Source organism: Chenopodium album, chromosome 7 (genome assembly GCF_948465745.1).
Source record: "Chenopodium album chromosome 7, dcCheAlbu1.1, whole genome shotgun sequence".
In the NCBI taxonomy this organism is placed as follows: Eukaryota; Viridiplantae; Streptophyta; class Magnoliopsida; order Caryophyllales; family Amaranthaceae; genus Chenopodium; species Chenopodium album.
Window position 1 is genome coordinate 388,553 of NC_137840.1, and position 17,915 is coordinate 406,467.

The window sequence follows — 17,915 nt, forward strand, 5'->3', positions numbered from 1 at the left end:
AAAACATCTATCACAAACTTGGTGTGATAAACATAACGGGAATGTCACCGTTGGTAAACTCTTGGAGGTTAGTGCAATTAACACTTATTTAAACTGTACATATTATTTAAGGCAATGTAGACATGTATATGACTTGTTCCATCAATTTTGATTTTAAAATCCTGTTTTCAAGAAAAATTATCTTCTGAAAAATTCTTTATTTAATAAAATGTGAAAAGATAAGTCTTGAATTAAAATTCCATCCAGATTAATCTTCAAAACAAGATAAAATTCATTGTTCCTAAAACTAACCCTTCAACTTCAAAGCACCGTCTCAAGTATTTACTCCCCTATAAATACTCACCCAACCAACTCCACTAACTCACAGTTGGTAGGTTGTCGTACACCTGTCAAAAATAAATTCCTAACAAAACCAACTAACAATGTAGTAGGGTAAGTAGGGTCGAATCCACAGGGAGATGGTATTCAATCTAACCTCTAAGAAATTGGAGAAACGAAACTATGTCACGAAATTGGGATATGGAAGTAGTCTAAATTAAAATAGGAATAAAACAATTGATAAAAAGACCTATGGTTATGGTTCACCATGTTTATAGCTCTAAATCTATCAAATATCAATAACAATTCAATCAATCAATTATCTAGAGCAATTGCTAAGCCTACGGTCGGGTCTTAACGCTCTCAATTCAACATATGTAGTTCGGTCGCTAACATAATCAGAATTGCTAATTGTAGGTAAGCCTCTAAAAGTAACATCTTTCGATTCAAACTCTTATTAACAAAAATTAATCAAACAATTGATCAGGTTGCAAGATTAACAATAAAACACTATCAATTAGAGAAATCAATAATCAAAATATTAAAAATACCAATCAAGATTCATAATATAAACATGGATTCCCAAACCCTAGAAATAAACTACTCTAGCATGAAATAAATAATAAAAACTAGAAATAATAACGAAAGCATAATTAAAAGTAAAGAAATAAAATTACCTCTATAAATTAAAGTAACAAATTCAAGGGCAAATCCATGGAGGAATCCATGGAGTTGTCCATGAAAAACTAGGGCTAGAGAGAAACTACAACGAACGTAAACTAAAAAGTATAAAAAGGCATAAGGGAAAAATAATATCCCTTGAGTATTTATATTATCCTAAAACTAATCTAAAAATAATTAAAGAAAAGAAGTAAGAAAATATAAATTACATAAGTTGTAATGTAATTGGATGATAGAATATGACGTGGCACGAATAAGATCGATAAATCAAGGGACGAGTGAAGATGTGTAGCGAGGAAGCCCCGTGGGCTGCCTTGGCTGCTCGGCAGAACCTGCAGCCGCAGGGTGGTGACCACACCCTGGCAGTAGCTACGGGTTGCTCGAGTGGGCGCGGGGTATGGTCGCAGGCTACACGCTTGGATTGAAACGGCCGTAACTTCTGTTATATAAGGCTTCTTGGGGCGTGTGACCTATCATTGGAAATCTCTTCAAGTCTAGTTTCCAATGCAACTTGAATCACTTAAATCCGATCTGTATAACTCAAGTTATGATCAAAAGAGTGATCAAAGGTCTGTTTTGCAACTTTACAAACCTTCGTTTTTCTTCGTTTCTAACTCAAATTCATTTCCGTAAAGTACATAACGACCCTTGTGAATGATATATTCATTTCTCATGCACATATTAATCAAAATCAACATCCACAAACATGGGATCTCCAATTAATAAACTCAATTCATCGGCTTCCATCCAAATATCATCCGAATCAACTCCAAACACTACAAAAGCGTCCAAATGTCTATCAAATCACCTGAAACATTAAGAAAAACACAAACAGAGCGTAATAGAGTACAAAACAAACAACTTATGTATTTACGACCTAAAAAGCGACTAAAAGGCCTAAAAAACAACTATAAACTTAGCATAAACGTGCCTATAAATCCTATATAAATGTGATTCATCAACAGTCACATCAAATTAAACCTCTCAAACTCTCTCAACCACAAAATTTTTACAGCTAAACCACAATCAACCATGGCCGATGAAAACCCTAAGAACCAAGAAGTTCAATCACCCACCAAATCCTCTAGCTCACAACCAATTAACCTGGAACCTCCTGTTGGATTACTTCACACCTCATCAGAACCTAAAAATACCAAGCCAAAAGCCGTTGAAGAAACCGCTACCTCTTCAACCACAAGCCTCCCAAATTTCCTCGGTCGAATTGCTGAATGGAAGAAAAGAAAAGCTGAAAAATCGGAGAAATCACTAGATGAGCAAATTCGTGAAATTGAAGCAATAGAGGACGAACCTGAAGAGGCAAAGGATGATTCTGAGGGGGAAGAATATGACAAAGCTTTGAAAAGTCAGGCTGACATGTATGTTGTAGGCTATAGAATAGATGATGCATGGTGTAGAATGGTGAATTTCGAATTTCTAGATCTACTTAAGTTTCAGGGTTGAGATTTCTTGTTTACTGTGAAAGCAAAATATTATCTGTATCCTCTGGCTATGGATGAATTTGTTAAGGAATGTGAATTTGAAGATGGTGTGTGTTATAGCAAAGTGAATGGTGTTGATGTTGAGTTTGATGCTGCTAGACTAGGAACTCTGCTTCAAGTTCCATGTGAGGGGTTTGATACTTATATGAAAGGGGATGTAACTGTGAAGGTGGAAGGGCATACTAAAACTGAAATAATTAATTACTTGGGTGGTAGGAAGGGTGTAAGTGTCATGAATCACAATGATCTTTATCCGTTGCACAAACTGTTATTTAACTTGGTGAAAAAGTCCTTGGTTCCAAGGACTCAAAAGAAAAATGAGTTGTGCTACTTAGATATGGCCTTGATCTTTTACATGTCCAAAAGAATTAAAATCAATTTCCCAGCAATCATGCTCCAACACTTAGAGCACTGTAAAGAAAAGGACTTAAAAATAGGATATGCTGCAATTCTTGCTTCTGTGTTTGAAGATTTGGGTGTGAAATTGAAGGAATTTTATGGGCACATGAGGGAGAAAGGAGAAAATGTGATAAATGAAACCACTCTGAGGGGATTAAGCCTTGCTGTTGTGAGGGGGAAGTGCGTGAAGTATGAAGCGCAGAAGAAAAAAGGGAAGGAAGAGGAGTCACAGCTTAGAGGTCCTGTTAGGAAGAGCAGAAGGCTCTTCGTTGGAACTCAGGCCAGGACAAGTGCAAATGATCCCTTGGAGTTAAGTGAAGGGGATGGAGGAGCTGATGAGATAATAATTGATTTGTCTAACAGACTTATGCAGGTTGAAGGACAGCTCATTGACATGGCAGGGAAGATGAAGGCAATGGAGAGAAGCAATGCATCTCAAGCTAAGGAGTTCCAGAAAGCCTTTTCAAGCCTGGAAGCAAAACTGAAGAAAGCTCAAGAAGACAACAAGGCAGATCTTGAGCAAATCCTGAAAGCGCTTGACGTCTGGTCACCCTTGCAGCCTATCCCAGCCATCCTTTAACTTAATCCATTTTCTGTTGGTTTTGGAACAATGATCTGTTTTCTTTGGATGTTTTTGAACTTTATTTGTTTTTAAATATTTTGGAACTTGGTCTGTAATATTTTAAGTACTCTAGATGGTTGGCTTTTGTTAAATGCTATGGAACTTTGTCTATATATGCATGCATTGTTGCGAATAAACAGGAAAATTTGTGTGAAAGTACTAGCTTAAGAGAGCTAGCCAGCGCTGCTTCCAGCTTCCCACATTCGATGAATTGCCTGTGGGGTTGTGAGTAGATGAATAAAACTTTGAAAAGTCAGGTTTTTGATAATGCCAAAAGGGGGGAAAAGCAGGAGCAAACTTGGAAGCTGAAGTTGTTCTAGTTCCAGTTAAGTAAGTAACAAAGGTTGTTCTCTTCTCTCTAAGTTTAAGTTTTTAATTGCTTTCTGTTTTGTTTTTCATTCTTTTCATTCTGGTTTTGTTATATCATTTCTTTCTGTTTGGTTTTTGCTTATATAAAATTAAAAAAAAAATTGAAAAATGAAAAACCAACCTTCTGTTTCTTTACTTGTTATCCTCAGGAGTTTGCTCAGTTTGTCATCATCAAAAAGGGGGAAATTGTTGACCCTTATGAGGTTTTGATGATGATGTTAAGAATTGAGCAAACTTCCTTTTAATAAGGTTTTTCTAGTGTTGTGATGTTTGCAGGTTCAGTAAGCGTTGGGAGCTGAAGTAGGAACTGAGACAAAGGAACTTTAGAAGATCCATGAGGGCAAGTAAAGACAGAAGAAGAGTTCCAGCAATGGAACTTCCCGAAGTTTCTTAACAGGAACTTCAAAACGGGTTGTAACGACCTGGTTCCGGTGTAATGCTGGGGCAAGCCTCAACAACCAAGGATCAGTGCAAAGATCGAGATATCAACCGAAAAAGATGGACTTCATAACTTATAGTTGTATAAAAGATAAGTTTGTTTTGTAGGTTGATGTAAACTCATTAATGGCTGTTATGCATGGAACTTATTAGAAATAAGATAAGGCTTGGCAAACTAATCAATTCGTAAAAGATAATTATGAAAAAGTATTTATTTGATTTTATCCTAAAAAGCTAATTTAACTCGGTTTTATCTTTTTCATAAAATTCTATCTTTTAACTAAAAAGAATTTGATAAAATTTGGTTTACAAATAAAACGAAATTAAATCTGTTTTGGTTTCAGATAAGATTAGGTTTTTGTTTAACTTATCTTATTTACGAAAATCTTATTTTGTGAGCTGAGGAACCTCTATAAATATAGAAGCAATTCAGCAAAGCGAAATGAGAGTTTTAAGCTTGAAAACCACTTAGTGCTTAAGAGTAAGTTTGCCAAAGGTTTAAGTTTTATCATTTTGATTTCGGGTTTCATGTGTAGCTTTCCATTTATGTGTTAGAGTGTGTCTTTGTGTTGTAGTTGGTTTTGGGGTGAGATTGTGAATACTCTTAAATTCATGTTTGAGTGTATGAGTTTGAATTCTCTAAAATTCGAGTGGTAGTTAGTCACCCCGAGTGTGTCTTGGGTTGCACAGTGAGAACGAAAAAGGAACCTGAGTGTGTCTTAGGTCGAGAAAGGAACCTGAGTGTGTCTTGGGTCGAAAAAGGTGCCTGAGTGTGTCTTGGGTCTGATAGGATAGGTTCTTATCAATTAGCAAGTGTCCGAGGAGGAACTTGCGAAGCAAAGGTCTGTGTAATAGGTTGTACTAGGAGAGTTGCCTTTTATAGTGAAATTTGTTTTTAAGTCCTAATAGGGCCGAGGTTTTACTTCCAGCTAGGCACTGGATGGTTTCCTCGTAAAACTTGTTGTGTGCTTTAAGTTCCTTTACGTTTTGTTTTTAATATTCCGCATAAGTTCATCGATTGGAACCTACTACCATTCACCCCCCCTCTTGTAGTAGTTCATCTAAACTAACAATTATTAATGCTTTTTTTTTTTTTTTTTTTTTTTTTGTAATAATTACTTAAATGTACACATATAAATATTTAAGGGGAGTACTAAATGCAGACATAATTTTACCTAAATGCAGAATAAATTATTTTTTTTTTAAAAAATTATATTCCATATTTGCCCTTGTTTTAATTTAACCCCTTACACTTTTTTTTAAGGATTAAAATTAAATCCTTAACACTCCTAACTATATAAACATCCCTACCGTTTAATTTACAACCATATTATAACGTATTCAACCTTTTATCCTATTAAATATTCAATGCTATACAAATTCATGGATAATAATAAAGTGCATTACGACGATTTTTTTGAGATATGAAAATTATGTGCTGTAATTTTTTTTTTTTTCCGCAAAATCTAAGTTATAGATGAACAATCAAACAAAATAAAATTTCCATCTTAAACGGAACTTTTTATTCATGGGCATGTATCACGGTGCCGGTTGTGTTGCCGAGGCTCAACAGTACCCCCCGGCTATGATTTCCGGGGGTCAACAATACCCCCCGGCTACGATTTCCGGGGGTCTCCAGCACCCCCCAACTACGATTTCCGGGGGTCTCCAGCACCCCCCGGCTATGATTTCCGGGGGTCTTTAGTACCCCATGGAAATCATAGTCGGGGTAAAATAGTACCCCTTGGAAATCATAGCCGACTATGAACGACTTCTTCGTCTCTACGGCTAAGATTGAAAAATTTTGAGGGAAATGATGAAATGAAATGAATATCAAAAAAAATGGCGACTGAAATGGTGAATGAAATGGAAAAAAATAGCGAATGAAATGAATCACAAAAGGGAAAATGTAAAAAATAAAAGTCTGGTGAAATGACAAATCAATTTTTTCATTTTGGAAAAGGGTATCTCAGTCTTTTATTATTTTCTTATCATTAATTAATTTCTGCATCTAGGTTATTTTGTACTGCATTTAGTACTTGCGATATTTAATTATTACGTTACATTAGATGTACAAATTAATGGTTAGGGAAGAAGATGAAAAGACAATATGGCGTAGTAATAAAAGGAGGGTGAAAAGGTGATGATTAAATTGAGGAGTGCATTGGGAATAGGGGTGGCAATATCATCCAAACCCGATGGATAACCATCCACCCGATCCAAATATATGGATGAAAACCCGAACTTAAGCGGATGACGGATGGATGATGGATGGGTTGGGTGACGGATCGGGTCGGATACGGATGATGATACATCCAACCCAGCACCCGATCCATCACCCGACCCATCCATCCACCCGTTAAATTTATATATAAAAAAAATAAAAATAAATATTTTTTTAATAAATTATTGTCTATTGTAGTGTTAGGAATTGACATTTGTTTTTAATTTAGTAAAAAGGAACGAGTATTAGAAGGATGTATAAAAGTTTTATTTATTGATCATTTTTTTTTTCAAATCTCAATTTTAATTATTAAAGTGCAAAGTTGTATTTATATATATATTTCACCCGAATTATCACCCGATCCACCCGATTCATCCATGGATGACGGATGGATCGGATGTGGATGAAGGAAAATTAGGTGATGGATGGGTCGGGTGATGGATGGATTTTTGGCGGATGGAGGCGGATGACGCATCACCCGACCCACCTCCGATCCATTGCCACCCCTAATTGGGAAGCGAGTTGTCACACTACAAGTAACCTGTCTGTAACCTTTCGCTCATTCATATCCTTCCTTTTTGTCACACTCTCTAAAAATCTAAACTTTTGCAATTTTAATTTCAACTTTGATAATAATGAATCATCACTCCTTTTACTCTTCTTCGCAAGAGATTTCATCACAAGATCATCTTCATCACTCTTCTTCTCCTTCGACGTTCTGCGGTAACCATTAACCAATGCAACCTTGTTTCACTCTTTTTTTTTTTTTTTTAAAAATATTAATTTAATTAATGAATAATTTCCATACATAATGTAGGGATCAAGGTTATGCCGGGAAAACCCGTTACCGTGAGTTTACCTTGCAACTCATTCAAGAGTCTTCATATCACCCAGGTTTTATTTTCAATCTTCATTTACTTGCTTCTTTATTTCTTTGCTTGAATTTTTTTGTTGAATTGGCATAATATTTGTTAGGAGCTTTTAAGTTATGTATGAGACTACTAAAACAATGTCAATCTCTGTACCTTGCTCAAATTTGGAGGATTATTTTAAAATTTGAATGTCGTTTTGTCATCTCCATCAATGATCATTATTAGTTCAGTTAATTTTTATGAATTTGTTGGTATAAATGCATAATTTGATGTGGGTGTTCCGTAATTATGCATTATGTGAGACATGATTTTGCTAAACAAAGGTACATTTGTTGTTTTGGTTGATTTTTTGTGATAATTTGATGTGGGTGTTTTGTAATTCATGTATTATGTGAGCCGGGGTTTTGCTAAAGCAAGATACATTTGTTTTTTTGGGTGATTTTTCGGATTAAATTTTTGTAAGTTAGTTGATGTTGAAATTGATATGGATGTTTGTATTTGGTGCATTATGTGAGATGGGATTTTGACCATTTTATTAATGGTGACTGTAATCTGGTAAATTCAGGGCATATTGCATTTGGTGCATTATGTAAAAATGTGTTTTTGTTGATGATCGATAATGTGAGGGCAAAGCATGTCCAGATTGATGAGCGTCAGGCTCATTGTTCCTAAAAAGTATCTTTATTCTAGGAGAAATGGGGATTATATCTGTGATTTGATAATTGTTGGGTGTAAAGTAGTAATTTTAATTTTTTATTTTTGGGTGTAATGTGATGAGGGTGGAGGGCATGAGCATTAGATGCATCTGGAGCTGAATTTGTGGCTTCATGAACAAAATCCTGAAGCAAAATCATGCAATTTTTATGCCTAAGATTACACGATACTCCATAGCAAATAATCTGGGACATTTCCTTTGCGTATATGAGGTTGATGGTTTGGCCTTTATGATGTTCTGACTTTGTTCTTGCCATATAGTCATCTGTAGAGAGTCAATGACAATTTTCTGTACACATTGCTATATACTCCGTAGTTATCTACAGGGGGTCATCGGTAATGTTTGTGTATTGGCAGTATAGAAGATTACATAAAATATATCTGATGAGTCTATGATGTACACTGTGCACTTTGTCGTTAAATTGTGATGTTAGACAATAGTCAGCCACTTTAAAAACCAAAGAGGAGGGCATTCCAATATTGAAGGATTAGAGATATTCTGGTTTACATTTGATTGTTTGTCAAATAAAGATATAAATTTCATATTTTTCCATGATCATACCTGAATCACATCTGAGGCAAATCTAAAGCTATGAATCCATGTTCATAGATGTCTTATACATAATCTTATTTTGAGGTCAGTTATTTGTTTGTTTCTAAAAAACAAGATTATTATGATCGGAGTACTGGTCTAATATGGCTCCCTTTTCATTACTTATGCTAGTCTGAGACACTCATTCTACATTTCTTTCCAGATATATACATATTTTCTAGTACTTAGCATTATTGTCTTAATCAACAAGTTTTATACTATCGATATTAGGGGAGAATGTTTCACTATTTAAATTAAGCAATTTCCATTAAAATTATTAAGTTTTTTTTTTTCCCTCTTTTTAAGCATAAATAGTCTTTGTTACTTTGTTTGTGGAAGGTAAATGATTTGTAAGAGGGTTTTTTTTTTTTTTTTTCTTGAATAAAAGTTAAAAAATAATTTAAATTCTTTATTGAAAAATTTGTAGGCTACTTTAGAGTACACAAAACCGGAGGACATCAAAATGCGAAGTTTGGTTTTTGTTAATTATGATGGCCAAGATGATATACTAATTTGCTCGTTGAGAGGAAGTCAGTGTGATATGGCCGTTTTGAAGTTGGATTTTCATGGACCTCAAGACATAGTTTTCTCCCTTAGTGGTCCGAGGGGTGTTCACCTTGCTGGATATTTCTACAATTATATTCCTTCACCTACAAATCTTGTTGCCCCTCCTATGTATGTTTCTCTTTTACTATTTATCACTTTAATTGTTACGAGTATATCTTATTAATTCATTGTTTTACTATGAATGTTAATTTTTTTGTAGCATGGATATTGGAGGAAGAGGCATCCACCAAAAAGAATCTGTGCTAAGTATCAAGATTCCGGGTCTTGGTAAAATCCATTACTTTTATAAGTTGTTATGTGATAAGAATGTAACTAAGAATACGTAAAATTTAATGCTTTGTAGGAATATTGTTGCATTTTTATTATGAAATCTTAAAGGTTGATCGTATAATATTCTGTTCTATTTAGTTATAAACTGTAAAAATTAAAATACGAAAAAATATATAATTTATTTTATTATTATAGCTTTGTTATTATAGCATTGGCATGGAAACCTAATAAACCTGATAACATTAGGAAAATTATGCAGATCGAAATTATATGATTCATTCTCAAAGATATATGTTTGTGTCCGGTAGATGTGAAGGTAGCTATTCAAACTTCTCTAATTCAATTGATTATCTCTTTTAGGTACCGCTGATTTTGTGGGTGATGCAGTCAAGGAAAAAGGTGGTACGAGTTTCAGTTTCAAAATATTGCTTCCGGGTTTAGCTGATTCTTTGTACCAAATACCAGTTAGCCTTGAACATCTACTTGAAGCTCAAAGTGCAGCAATTGTTAAGGATGCAATTGAAAAAGTGCTAGTAAATCAACATATATTACAAGAAGAGAAACAATCAGGGTATGTTGGAAAAATTGTAGCATGAAATATTTTTAGGACAAAATCTCCTCTTAATTTTGTTGAATATATGTGCTTATTATCTTAATTTTTCAGTGTTGCGAATGATGGTACCCTTAATTAGTATCCTTGTGAATTTTCAGCGAGAAAGAAAGTACACCGGTGGCATTGTAGATAAATTAAGGGAAAATCGTCTGCGTTGGTTTGGACATGTAAGACGGAGACCCGAGGGTGCACCGGTGCGAAGAGTGGAAGAGTGGGACCATGGAGGGATTAAACGAGGAAGAGGGAGACCAAAGATGACTTGGTTGGAAGGAGTGAGGAAGGATATGAAGTGCATGGATTTACGTGAGGATGAAGTTTTGGATCGTAAGGGATGGAGGAGAAAGATTTATGTTGATGACTACACGGAATAATCAAATTTGGTTCATGTTAGCCGACCCCACTTTTGGGATTAAGGCTTTGATTGATTGATTGATTGAAAGAAAGTACAAAAAAGGGGGAGAACAAGTGTCTGCCTATTGTTCCTGAAATTGATCATGGAGACAATCATGAAGGGTACAACCTTTTTAACATATTTCACCTTATTAATTTATACATGTATACTTTAGTTTGATTATCTTAATTTTTTTCTTTTGAATTCTAGTTCTGAAAAAAGAAAATGGAAAAATTCAAACAAGCAGCTGCCAATCACTGATGAAGTTGAATGCGAAAACAATGAAAGGTAAGGCCTTGTTATTAACTCGTTGCAATTCATATTTTCATCCCTAAATTGATTTTTTGAATTAGTATAGTGTAAGTTCTATTCATGTTTTAACCATCAATGAAATATGTTTTACTATACTTGTAAGACTATCATTCTGGTATTTTAATTCTTATTACTTGGTTGTCTCATTTTTTCTCATGACATTTTATTCATCAAATGAAGGGTATTGTCTATTTTAATATATTATATAGAATTGACAATAATTATGTTGATTTAGATGTATTAAAATAAAAATGATGTTATATTCATGTGAATAATTTATTGTTAAGGCAGTAATGATTGATCATGAATATACTAATGAAGGCTAATGTCTATTCTAAATTAGAATACACCTGACATGAAATTGCATATTGACTGTTCATGAAATCTGTTTTATTCATGTTTTCTTTAATTCCATTTACTTATTTAGATCTGAATTTAAAATGGAATATATATTCATGTCTATCTTAATGCCTTTCTAAGTTGGGTTTCTCGAATTTTTATAATGTGAGTTTCACTGTCAATATGCATTTCTATTTCAATATCAACAGTCAATGTGAATTATATTCATGTCTTAATATAATTCACATTTTTATTCACCTATTAGTATATTATAATTTAAATCTGAATGGAATGTATCTCTATTTTAATATATTGTGTAATATATTGAATGTTGATGTCATATTTGGACCATAAATTTGAATTGAATTCATTAAAATGTAATAAAAAGGCGTAATCCTGAAAAGCATATTGGTTCAATGTGAATGAACTGTGCCTTGGAAAATCATGGTAACAAAAATTGATGCATGTAGTCATGATTCTTATTCTCTCGTCTTTTATTGCTTTATCACATTTTTCACCAACTTTATTTGCATTAGAAGTTCTGTAAGAAGAAAGTTGGATTATGTGTTGCCGGAGAAAGAAGTCCAGCCAGCTGATAGGATTGAAAAGGAGAGGTATTGTCTTTCCTTGTTCTTGCTTTCTTGTTTTTGTTTACATTCTAATAATGGTTAGTTCTGTTACTAATTGTGTTCATCTCTTGAACTAGATATTTAATTGAATTTAGTATAACACATTATATTCTAACCAGTTTTGAATTTGAAACAACAGAGAAGCAAATGAACACAAAGATATTATTGAAGGCATATACCTGACAAATGGCCTTACTTTTTTTTTGTTGTTGTTTAATCTAAATGCAACAACCCACTCATTTGTGATCCTTTGGCACCATAGCTAGATTAGTGAAACCAATTTGTTTTTCGTAAGCTTCTATGGAAAATTGGTTCTTGTCTATCGAGCATATTGGCACGTGAATTGCTTTATGTGAAATTGGTTCTTTGGAAAAGAAGCTAGATTAGTGAAACCAATTATAAAACTGAGCATATGCCTTGCTTCTTGTCTATCGAGCAAATAGGAATTTTATTTTATGTGGCTTAATCGTCTTTTAAACTCAACACCTATGCTCAGTTTTATAATTTTGGGTGAAAATGGCAAGTGAATTTGTGTGTACCTGTTGTCTAAAGTATATACTTCCTTCTGATCATCGTCCTCTGCAATTATTATCCCTGCATCTTATTATCTTTGCTTTTTAGTGAAAAAAAGAGAAAGAAGAAAAGGGAGAAAAAACAAATGCCAGAAGTTGATGGAGCTGAAAGAGAACATGTTGAAGGGTTAGGCCTTAATTATTTGTTTTATTTTATCTTCGTACCAAATAAGTTAAATTCTGTAAATCTGTAAAGTTTGAAGTCAATTTTATTGCTGTCGAACTGTCCATGATGAAGCTTTCAATTGATGAAGTTTATTTCTCTTTATTCTAAACGCAACAACGTAACCCACTCATTTGTAATCCTTTGGCACCATAGCTAGATTAGTGAAACCAATTTGTTTTTCGTAAGTTTCTTTGGACAGGTTTATTATTTTATAAAAAAAATGAAGCTAAGTTGTTAGTATATGCCTTCCTTCTTGTCTATCTAGCTTATAGGAATTTTATTTTATGTGACTCAATTGTCTTTTAAACTTAAAAACCTATGCTCAGTTTGATAACTTTTGATCTTAAATACAATATACTGCATAATTTCGGGTGAAAATGGCATGTGAATTTGTTTGCACTTGTTGTCTAAAGTATATATTAGTTTCTGATCATCATCCTTTGCAATTATCATCCCTGCATCTTATTATTATTATCTTTGCTTTTTAGCGGAAAAAAAAGAAAGAAGAAAAGGGAGAAAAAGCAACTGCCAGAAGTTGATGGAGCTGAAGGAGATATTGTTGAAGGGTAAGGCCTTAATGTTAGGAATATAGGAAAATATATAACACTTAATGATTTGTTCTGTCTAGTCTAATCTTCATACCAAATAAGTTAAATTTTGTAAATACGTAATTTTATTTTCCTTGAAGGACAAAACAATGCAAGGTAATGCCTTGTTTATTTGCCAATTTATATTAGTTTACTTTGATTGTCTCATTTTATTTTCCTTGTGAATTCTAGTGAGAAGAAACGGAAATGCAAACAAGGAAACAAGCATTTGCTAACTGTTGAAGATATTGATGCAAATGACAATGGAAGGTAAGGCCTTGTGAACTTGTTTCAATTTATTTCTTCATCCAAAATAAGTTGATTTCTTGAATTGGTATAGTATAAGCTTTTCATTTTGGTAGTGTCTCATTTTGTTTTTGTGTGTTGTGTTTAGTGAGGAAGGAAGAAAACAGAAACTGGAGAGCACTCTGCCAATTATAGCTGCTGATAATGATGATGGTGACCCTAATGAAGGGTAAGGCCTTGTAACAAGTTCCTTTTAACACCAAACAAGTAGGGTTTATATTGTGAATCTTATTCATATCTATTTTGATATACCTGACATTAATTCATAACTATTTTTATTCCATTTATCTATTTAGATATAAAAGTAGAAATGTCATAATATTCCTATTTTAATAGCAATAACATTATATTCTTGTCAGTTTAATATTTGTTCATGCATAAATGATTGTTCATGAAAGTAATCACTAATCAAGGGTAATGTCTATTTTAATGTACCTGACCTGAAATGCTTATTGACTGTTCGTGAGTTCTTTTATTAATTAATGTCTATTTTAAACCCTAAACAGATTCTTAGTCTTTTTTTTTTTTTTTTTTTTTTTTTTGCAACAGAAGTTCTGTCAGAAGGAAGCTAGATTATGTGTTGCCAGTGAAAGAAGTCCAGCCACTTGATAGTAATGATAAGGAGAGGTATTGTCTTTCTTTCTTGTTTTGGTTTACTTTCTAGTATTGATTAGTGTTGTTACTAATGGTGGCCTTAGTGAATTTGTTTGTACCTATCGTCTAATTAATTATATATATATATAGTTCATGATCTTGATCCCGCACCATTATTTTTTTGGGTTTTAGGGAGAAAAAACAAAAGAAGAAAAGGGAGAAGAAGCATCTGTCAAAAGTTGATGGAGCTGAAGGATATAATGTCGAAGGGTGAGATTTCTGAAGGAGATGATGTGAAAACTCTATGGAGTGAGGTTTCTGTCTACTCACTGAGATGGCAGTTTTGAATTAATGTTCAATATGATGTGAACACAGTCTGCTCAAGTTTGCTATATTGTTTTTTTTTTTTATTTTTATTTTTTTTATTTTTTTTTTTTTTATTTTTTTATTTGAAACCAAGTAGTTTTGGAAGATACTTTTCATCTGCTAGATCTTCATTGTTGCTGGCTCAATGTGCCGTTTTCTGACTTGTATTCCTGGTAGAACCTTGGACTATGGTTTTGCATTAACATTGCCTACGTATCCCATTTCTGTTTTTGTTGCTAGCTATAAGTGATGATTGACCCTTAATCATTTGCTCCTCCTATGGTTCCTTTCATATTATAATCTTGTTTATGATTTTATTTGACGGGAGAAAAGCAAATTTTATTAACTCATACTTTGAGCATAAGAAAGGTACAGCAGGCGTAATGCTCACAGGGAGCTCTTCTAAGCTCTAACCACACACACATTACATCAAAATCTTTGCTTAATGGAGCAAGATTGTGAGCCACCGGCACCCTATTCCCCTCCCTCGCTCTCAACATGAGTAAGAGAAATAATAAAGGAGCAAGATTTGGCAAGACATAAGATGTCTTTGGTACAGTACAGGAACCCTTTCGAATTTCTTCAGCCAAAGCCTAAGCCTATCTTGTTACTTGTTTAATATGGATATTGTTTCTTTTGGAAACTATGATCTTTGTCTACTACAGACTCTGCCTGTATGTACTGTGGTTTTACCTATTCTGGAGTTTGTTTGCTTCCTGATGTTCTTAGTTATGGAATGTTTTTCTTTAACAACTGATTTTAATATGAAGATTATAAGTTGGAATGTAAGGGGAGCTAAGAGATATGAGGCCATAAGTAAAGAGGGTGTTTGTTTAGGGGGATAAAAGGAGTGGGACAAGGATAAAAAATAGGGATGGAAGGAATGTAGTGTTTGTTTAGAGGGATGGGGATTATAAGGGGGTTAGGGATAGGGATTAAATCACCCACTTATCCCTCCATTTCTATAACTAAGGGGGGGGGTGTATAAGGGGAAGGGATTAAAATGAGTTTTAAAAGACTAAATTACCCTTAATGAAATTGAAAAAGTAAGGAGAAGGGTAGAAGTTAGTAAGGGTATTTTTATAAATTTATTACTTATCCCTATTTTCTTTCCCCTACTTACCAAACATGGGATAAAGATTATTTATCCTTGTCCCACCTATCAATCCCCTATCTTTATCCTCCCTTCTTATCCCTCTTATTCCCATCCTTCCAACCAAACACCCCGAAAATGATATTTTCAAAGAAAACAAAGTAACCCAGATATCTTTATTGCTATAGAAACAATGAGTTCTCCTATAATTGCTATAAATAGTCATTGTTTAAGGGTTTTTTTTTTTTTTTTTTTTGACAAAAGATACTATTAAAGAAAAACAGGATTACAACCTAAACAACCTAAACAGACTAATACATGAACATAAAAAACCACACACTAAGAACTAGTTCAGGAGGATCGAAGATAAGAAAATACTGAAAAGACCGTGCAACAGACCAAGAGCCATGGAGCCTGGACAACCCAGAAGACCAAACCACATCCAAGCTGTGGACCAAGAGAAGCCGATTGAACTGAAACTGTACATATTATCAACCCTTAGGGTCATTGCAGTGGTATGTGGGTGTGTTATAATTCTTCAATTACTAGTCATTGTTATTAATTTACAACATAGAATTGCATCTTTGCTTCTCCATGATCTTGAACATGATTTTTTTTTTTTTTAATGTTATATGCTATCTATGCTCCAGCTCAGTCATCGCAAAAATCTCAATTTTAGTTACATCATTATGAGCATATTACGAGCTGAGCCACCCCCTTCCTGGGAAAAAAGCTCTTAATCTGGATATGGAAAAAGCTTATGATCGCCTAGAGTTGAATTTTTTATAGGCTACTCTTTCTTCATTTGGATTTAATACCATTTGGATTAATTGTCACAAAGCTTATGATCGCCTAGAGAGCTCTCCTGCTGTCAATAATGTAACTACAAATTTACTCAAACCAACCAAGGGTTAAAGATAAGGAGACTCTTTGTCTCCTGCCCTTTTTGTTATTTGTATGGAAGTTTTAACTAAGAAATTATTGCTTATTAATCAGAAAAAATCTTTGGGTATTGAAGTTAAAATTGCCCCCTCTGCTCCTAATATATCGTATTTACTTTTTGCAGATGATAGTCTCTTGTTTTGTAAAGCTTCTACCTCCTCAGTCAGTTTCCTTCGAGATACACTAGCTGATTTTGCCTCTTTATTAGGCCAACTCATTAATTTCCATAAATCCTCTATTGTGATTTCTAAATATGTTTTTATTAGGCCAACACAAATTTATTCAGCAAGTGTTCTTTCTTTTGAGTTATTAATTTGCTTGCATTGTTACTTTTTATTTTTCTTGTACTGTAGTGATTTAGTTAGACAATTTCGTACGCCATTATATTATATAGAGTTCACACTATAAATCATGATGGCTCATTTTCCATTAAAAAAAAAAAGTAATTGCATAATTACTCAAGTTTGGCAAAGATCTGCATTTGTATTTTGCATCATGTTTTCTTCATTTCATTAAATTGGTTATATGCTTAAATAATTTTGGGAGGGAGTTAGAGTAAATTAATAAAACCTTTGTTATGTTTTTTAAGTGACTTTGTTTGATTTTTTATACTAGTATCATTGTATAATGTATACTTCATTTTGACTTAATATATGGAGTTACTATATGTTTCGGATGAAAACAATGGGCCTTGCCGAAGACCCGCTGAAGTGGCTGAAGACTGGTCCGGTCCAGTTGATGCTGGGCCGAAGGTTTCCTGCACAACTAAAACACGTAAACTGGCCTCGGGGGTGGATCCGAGGAAGACCCCTCCGATGCCGAAGTCAAACAGTGTTTAGAGAGAAAAAGCTATGCAAGAGATTTAATGCTTGAGGCTCTGTTGTGTTGTATGAATGAATGAATTGAAGGCTTTTATACCTTTGCACATGATGAGAGGAGAGTAATTGGGCCTTTAAATAGTCATGGGCTGACCATGGCAATTCGGACCAAAGGACTCTTGGTTGACTTGGCTTGATTGGAGGCTCGGGCCTTGACCTTGGAATATGAAGTCATTTAGTGACCAGGCCCAATAAGATAATTGGACCCAAATACATGACTAGGCCCAATTAGATAAATTGGATCCAAACAACTTGCCCCCCAGACCCGATTTGGAAGGATGACGGGTCGGGTTTGAATCCGATAGGAAATGGAGGGAAGTAAATGATTTAATTAAATCAAAAGATTTAAATTCTTTGAACAGTTATTAATTAAATAACTGTAATTTGGATAATTAACAGGAAGTGGAGTGGATAGTGGGCGGTTAATTAAGAGAGAGAGAGTGTTTAACGGTTAATTAAGGAGGCATTTAAGAGAAATTTGAACTTGTCGACCTTTGGGATTCTCCTTCCTGGAATTATAAGGTCTGATTCGCATTTCAACCTCATTTCTTCACCAACTTAC

The 17,915-nt window shown here is 34.0% G+C and overlaps 2 protein-coding genes across 3 annotated transcripts in view; both read left to right on the plus strand.

Moving 5' to 3' along the window:
- The window catches only part of LOC145640740 (uncharacterized), a 53,026-nt gene extending 38,313 nt beyond the window's left edge, over nucleotides 1–14,713 (plus strand). For both annotated transcript variants that reach the window (XM_081691970.1, XM_081691972.1), the window contains exons 11-14: nucleotides 13,367–13,444; nucleotides 13,569–13,649; nucleotides 14,030–14,107; nucleotides 14,267–14,713. In XM_081691970.1, coding sequence (XP_081548096.1) covers nucleotides 13,367–13,444; nucleotides 13,569–13,649; nucleotides 14,030–14,107; nucleotides 14,267–14,348 — 319 coding nt within the window. In that variant the 3' untranslated portion in view covers nucleotides 14,349–14,713. The remainder of the gene's footprint in view (nucleotides 1–13,366; nucleotides 13,445–13,568; nucleotides 13,650–14,029; nucleotides 14,108–14,266) is intronic.
- Nucleotides 6,956–13,157, plus strand: LOC145638736 (uncharacterized). Its single transcript, XM_081689736.1, has 7 exons — nucleotides 6,956–7,273; nucleotides 7,368–7,444; nucleotides 9,156–9,403; nucleotides 9,495–9,562; nucleotides 9,926–10,136; nucleotides 11,757–11,834; nucleotides 13,076–13,157. The coding sequence occupies exons 1-7, from the start codon at nucleotides 7,186–7,188 to the stop codon at nucleotides 13,155–13,157; spliced, it is 852 nt and encodes a 283-aa protein (XP_081545862.1). The 5' UTR covers nucleotides 6,956–7,185.
- Nucleotides 14,714–17,915: the final 3,202 nt, after the last annotated feature.

What these genes read in the sequence shown, in the direction of transcription:
- LOC145638736 (XM_081689736.1), top strand. Translation starts at nt 7,186, where the DNA reads ATGAATCATCACTCCTTTTACTCTTCTTCGCAAGAGATTTCATCACAA. An exon ending in TTCTCCTTCGACGTTCTGCG is followed by an intron (nt 7,274 to 7,367) that starts GTAACCATTAAC and finishes TACATAATGTAG; the next exon opens with GGATCAAGGTTATGCCGGGA. An exon ending in TATCAAGATTCCGGGTCTTG is followed by an intron (nt 9,563 to 9,925) that starts GTAAAATCCATT and finishes TATCTCTTTTAG; the next exon opens with GTACCGCTGATTTTGTGGGT.